We start from the raw sequence: 6316 nt of genomic DNA on the forward strand, positions 1-6316 counted from the left end.
GAGGATACACACACACACACACACACACACACACACACACACACACACACACACACACACACACACACACACACACACACACACACACACACACACACACACACACACACACACACACACACACACACACACACACACACACACACTCAGTGCTTTTGTTCATGCTGGGATCCTGAGTGCTGTGGTTAAGAGCAGGCAGGCAACTGAGCCCAGTTTTGCAGTCTTGTGCATTCTCAAGGACGTGCCTGGAGTGGACAAATCATGCTCATTGGGTGGGAGAGGGACTCAGCGCTTTACCCAAGATGAAGGGGGAGAGGAGGAAGACTTCCTTGAAAGAAGAAACAGCTATTCCTTCACTATTTTCACTCTTCGGCCTACTCCTTTTTTTCCAGGCAGGTAAGTGTATTATTGTATTACGAGAAGAGGCTTTCAAACTTTACGACTTGCTTTTTTGGGAAACACAATGTGGAAAAGAACTAGTGGCTGAGTCAGGAAATAAGTTTAAAGTAAGAGTAGTTTGAATGAATAGATATGTGACTGTATTGGCAAATATGTTTATCACATAGTAGTCAGGTAATAGTGTAGATATTTGAGATTTACATAGCTTTCTTATTTCAATTCACAGGTTGTTTCGCATTTGTTTTGTTATACAGAATTTGGCTGTAACCATTATTCCGTTATGTACTTGATCAACTAATGAAATACTATGTTAAAGTAGGCTAAGTGCTGTACAACATATTTCATTGGCCCAGGCAGTGAGAATTGTTTTGTTCTGGTGTACCCTCTGTGTAGATTAGCTCCAAGCCACAGGTCTATTGAGCCATAGAGCTGTTGTAAAAAGGAACCCAGGTGAGCTGTTATTGGAAGTATAGGTTAACAATTATTATATTACGAGAAGAGGCTTTGGGGGTCTTGGAGTTGGAGCCCAAGCAGCAGTGGAGGTGGTGGTGGTGTCTCTGCATTAGGAGCCTGGCTCAGCCTGCTTCTGCTGTGTGGCTGTCTGTTGTGTCATTGTGACCATCCACTATTAGCAGAATCACTGAACCCTTGTGTCTCCTGCTTCTACAATCACAAAGAGCATGTCTCTCCCAGTGGCTTTTTATACCACGGGAGGGAGGAAATCAGGCCAACAATCCTGGCCTTTGTCTGCCTCTCCCGGCAACCTCCTTCAGGCTGAAAATTGTTGCCACGGCGATCGAGCGATGCCATGCAGACACGCTACAGGGAGCAGAGCTGTGGCCGAGGAGGGTCGGTGCCAGACGCGCTCTCTCTCTCTCTCTCTCTCTCTCTCTATTGCCCCAGCATGACATGCAACAGCCCATCCATTAGGTACAGTGCCCATCAGTGGCTCTAGCCTATGGCTACATGTGGTCAAGGATGTGGTGACGTATAGGAAACTCCGCTGTGAGTATAATGGCATTACTGTGTGTGGTTTCCAGGGCAGAACTAGACTCTAAGGGATGATATGCGGGTTATGTTGTAAGCCATCCTCCTGTATGCTGAAGGGGGATCCATTAATGGTGCACAAATCAAAACAGATGAAATACGTTGGGCTTGTTTGGAGAGGTCCTTACCCGTTATTGAATTTTCACTGAATGATTGATTGCGGTAATAATGAGGACGTTTGAGGGCGCTGTTTTCACTTGTAGATTTAACTGGATTTTGAGTAGTCTTGGTTTGAAAAGTCTACTTCTGGACTCATTTAGGGATTGGAGTGGAAACTTTAGACCCATATCTGACTTTATTTAATACTGTATATCTGTGAAAGACCAAATACAAAACATCAGAAAGTTCCAGACTCGTTGTTAGGATCACTCTGCTTAGAGTAATGAACCACTTACACGTGATCACTATATCCTGCACTGTATAGTCTGCCACAGTGTTCACTGAACATCTTGTGTTGGACTGTGTCCATGCAGTCAGAGTGGCCGGCGTCAACATCACCAGTCAGGCTCATCTGGTCCGAGGCACGTTGGGTGGAGAGGCCCTCCTCTCCGTCAGCTACACCAGCACTAGCTCTGACCAACCGGTCATCAAGTGGCAGCTGAAGAGGGACAAGCAGCAGCCCATCACTGTAGTCCAGTCCATAGGCACCAGCATCATCGGGAATCTGCGGCCCGAGTACAGGGACCGCATCATGGTGTTTGAGAACGGCACCTTGCTCCTCCACAACCTGCAGCTGTCTGACGAGGGGGCCTATGAAGTGGAGATCTCCATCACAGACGATCCCTTCACTGCGGAGCGCAACATCAACCTCACCGTAGATGGTAGGAAAGTTTCCTCTGTAACTCATTCGGTAGAGCATGGCGCTTGCAATGCCAGGATAGTGGGTTATAGATTCCCAGGCTCACCCATACACACAGTATGTAAAAGATTTAGGCACGCGTAACTGTAAGTCGCTTTGGATAAAAGTTTCTGCTAAATGGCATATTTAGTTTATTTCAATAATTGAGATTGTGTTTACAATACTGCTCAGGCTGACATATCAAATAAACAGTCCAACAACTGACCAACTATTGGCCTTAGTGAATTTACATCACATGATGCTATCCCAGACTGAGGTGCAAGGCTAAAAAGTGTGTCCATACTTTAAACAAAGTATATCTTATATCTTAGCATATCTTATACCTTTATAAGTTATTTCGAAGGCCTACTTTTTAAAGAGTAGGTAGCTTGTTATTTCTTCACAAAAATGTACTGGTATAAGCAAATGCCATACTATATAAACAGTGGATTACTGGTTATGTCTCCTGTAGATCATCTATTTGACATGCTGTTGTGTATTGTCCCCACAGTACCTGTGTCCAGACCCTTCGTCCAAATGATAGCCTCCTCGGTGCTGGAGTTGAGTGAACTCTTCACCTTACACTGTTCCCATGGCGATGGCACCAAGCCCACCTATGGCTGGCTGAAAGGGGGAAAGGTGCTGACCAATGACTCACGCTTGCTCCTGTCACATGACATGAAGTATCTGACCATCGCCCGGGTGCTGATGTCAGACGATGACTTCTACAGCTGTACAGTGGAAAACCCAATAAGCAGCATGAGGAGTGTACCCGTCAAACTCACCGTCTACAGTAAGTAGAACCACAGATGTAGTACTTGCTCCTTAGCAAGCATATTTATATTGATTGCTTCAGCATGTACCTGTCAGAGAAAGGTTGAGATACAAGTTAATTCTGAAGAAACTAAATTAACCGACCGACCAGACCGGACCAGACCAGTGAAAAGCAAGTTATTTATGATGTCCAGGAGCTGAGGTCTTGCCCCAGTGGAGCACACTAATCCTTACTTCATTATTGGCCTTACAGGGACAAGGGATGTGTACCAAATGGTACCCTATTCCATTTGTAGTGCACTACTTTTGACCATGATCCAAAGTAGTGCACTATATAGGGAATATGGTGCCATTAGGGACGTTATCGTAGTGTGACGAAATATCAGCTTGCCCAGTGAGGGTCCTATATTCTCTCCATACATACAGCCCTGTACAAAGCCTCAAAGCAGCCACTTTCACACACAGACTTGGCTGGCACAGCTAGTGCTGGAAATCCTTAGCTTGGTTCCAGATCTGTTTGTGCTGTCTAGTCCAGTACCAGGCTAGGAGAACCTAGCATTTTAACTCGTTCTGCAATGCTTCCATTTTATTTGATGTTATTTGGGCCTCCACTAACAGTTCTAAAGTGGAGTGCGTAAAGAGAGCCCTATAGTAGAGAAAGAGGAGAGTGTAGCTAATTTCCAGAGCCTAGCGGTGACATCTTTGTCTAGTCCGAGAGGACTCTTCGCTTGGACAGTGGTGAAGTGCTTGCGGTGTTTGAGAAAGGACTACTCTGTTGACCATAGGATTCCTTCCTTTGCTAGGACGGAGTTCCCTGTATATCATCCTCACCACCGGGGGCATTTTCCTCCTCATCACCCTGGTGACAGTGTGCGCCTGCTGGAAGCCCTCCAGAAAGTAAGATCTCCACATTGTGCCTCCATCTCCTTATTTGCTTTGATATGTCTCGGGAACCTGAACTAAGCACTAGGCAAGGAGCAGGCGGCTAGAATCTTAATGCCCTGGCCCTGCTCTCTACTACTCTGCGTCCAATGTTACACTAAGGTTCTGACACTGCTAGTATCATCTGGGATGGATTCTATCGCTCTTGTCTACAATGCAATGATAACAGTGTCTCACTAGCCTGGTGCCAGAGCTGTTTGTGCTGTATAGCCTACTCCTATAGTCATTGTCAATGGTGTGGCTATACAGCACAAACAGATCTGTGACCAGGCTAGATTTACACTGTATGGAGTAATTTTAAAAACAATTGGGCTTACATGTTCTTGAAGGAAACAGAATGTAAATGGGCACTACACGAGTATACATGCGAAACGCTCATCTCCTATTTGTCTCTCATTGGGGTTAAGGAAGAAGCGGCGGGCTGCCATGGCAGCTGCGTTGCAGAGAACTCCGGTATATGTAGAGCGGAGTGACGTCAGTCATGAGGGTAAGGGGAGAGAGGGATGTGAGCTTTTGGCAGTCAGGTGCTTTTTGAATGTGTGGTTTTCTTTGTTCCCCACGCTAATTATTTAGTTAATTTATTCATTCTTCCTATTTCAGATATTTGAACGCAAACCTTTTTAGATGGACAGATTTCAAGTTATAGTCAGTACACATTTTTTTGCAGAGTAGTCCTACACTCAGTTTGTGCAGTTGTTTCACACATTTTTTCATTTGCAGTTGATGTGGTGCCAACAACAATAGCCCATGGAACACCTGGCCGTAGGAGCCCAATGGCTCTTTACGTTCTCAATGAAGATGTAAGTCACAGATTTTTCAATTTACAAAGACTTGATTATTTTAAAGAATGTTGCTAGTTTTCCCTTCGTCTTTTCTGCTTAAATCTATTGTTGTTGTTCCAGGACAGTCTCAAAAGTGAGGACGAGTATTCAGCCAACTCCATCAGCCTCTCAGTCCTCGCCCCGCCCGGTTACCCCAGCCCCCTTCCACTGTCCTCCCACTCACCCGAGTCACCCACCCGGCCTGTCCGAAAATATCCCCACACCCCTGTGCCCTCGCCCCCTACCACCCCACTTAGGCCCCCTGGCCAGCCACCTGTCATGCCCTCAACTCCACCGCCTGGTTCACCTCCACATGTCCAGAGCTCTGGGCATAAACTTCGCCCTCCTGTGGGCATCCCCTCCAATCGACAGACAGAGGAGCCCCCGGCCACCCCAGAGGCCGACGACCAGGATTAATGTCTAAATGACCACCCCCACTCACCTGTCACTGCTTCACCTGTAGAATTCATCCACATCTATCCATGGACATGTGTGCATTATCTTGTCTTGTTTAGTTGAGTTTTGGTGTAAAGATATTTGTTACACCAGGATCACCTGCTCTGATCATGGTTTTCCTATACCCCTGGATACGTTGTTCATTTTCCCCACCAAGGTTTAAAAACATGAAACATCGTTCATACTGCACAACGCCGCTGTGAGGTTGTTTCAGGTGTGAATCAACTTGGATCAATGGCCTCCATGTAGCCTGACTCTAGATCACCTTGTGCTTTAGCCAACTCCTCTCTGCTGTGGTGACGATGATAGTCAGAACACATACAGATCTGGGACCAGGCTAACCCCCGTGGCTATTCCTGATGAACTCATGTAACATCTCCACACACCTTTCTAGTACAGTATCCACCAATCATTTTTGGGGGGGCAAGCAATGTATGGCAGTTGCCACATGGTAAGGAGCAAGGGTGATGTAAGTGGCCACAGTCAATTTACACTGGGATCTGGATATGTTATTTCTTGAAAGTTAAGGTAATGATAATGCGTGGAGTGCAATTAGTTTGATTTGCTACTTCCAGTAGAGGTAATGGGGAAGGGGGTCGCAAAGAAACAGCCATCCTAAGCCTTGGACTCATTATGTACATATGTCAATAGTGTATGTGATGTTCTTAGAATTGTTTTGGGGACCTTTTACCTCCAAATACATTTTTTTTTAATAACATTTCATCCTAAAACCGTCTTTCTAGTCCATGTTTCAAAATGAAGTATGCCATTTTATAACCTCAAAAATCAAACAATAAATGCTATGTTGGAAAATACCATAAAATAGTTTTACTTTTACCTGTTCAACACCATAAAAACTGTTATTTATTTTCAATACTAGCTGCATGCCAGTCTGCAAGTCCTTCATGTATCCAGTAGGTGATGCCCAAGGTCAGTTTTCTGTCTTTTTCCTAAGAAGTGCAACAAGCGGAAGGTTTGATTTTATTAGGATCTCTTTCAGCCAACAAAGGGCTATTTTTCCAATTGTCCTTAAGAAATG

At 45.2% G+C, this 6316-nt stretch overlaps 1 protein-coding gene across 1 annotated transcript; it reads left to right on the forward strand.

Moving 5' to 3' along the window:
- Positions 1 to 1202: 1202 nt before the first annotated feature.
- Positions 1203 to 6087, forward strand: LOC124004877 (hepatocyte cell adhesion molecule-like). Its single transcript, XM_046313701.1, has 8 exons — positions 1203 to 1248; positions 1330 to 1404; positions 1920 to 2267; positions 2796 to 3077; positions 3862 to 3955; positions 4408 to 4487; positions 4721 to 4800; positions 4903 to 6087. Exons 1-8 carry the CDS (start codon positions 1203 to 1205, stop codon positions 5236 to 5238), a joined length of 1341 nt encoding a protein of 446 aa, XP_046169657.1. The 3' UTR covers positions 5239 to 6087.
- The last annotated feature ends 229 nt before the right edge of the window (positions 6088 to 6316 follow it).

The sequence above is a fragment of the Oncorhynchus gorbuscha genome, linkage group LG19 (assembly GCF_021184085.1).
Source record: "Oncorhynchus gorbuscha isolate QuinsamMale2020 ecotype Even-year linkage group LG19, OgorEven_v1.0, whole genome shotgun sequence".
Classification (NCBI taxonomy): Eukaryota; Metazoa; Chordata; class Actinopteri; order Salmoniformes; family Salmonidae; genus Oncorhynchus; species Oncorhynchus gorbuscha.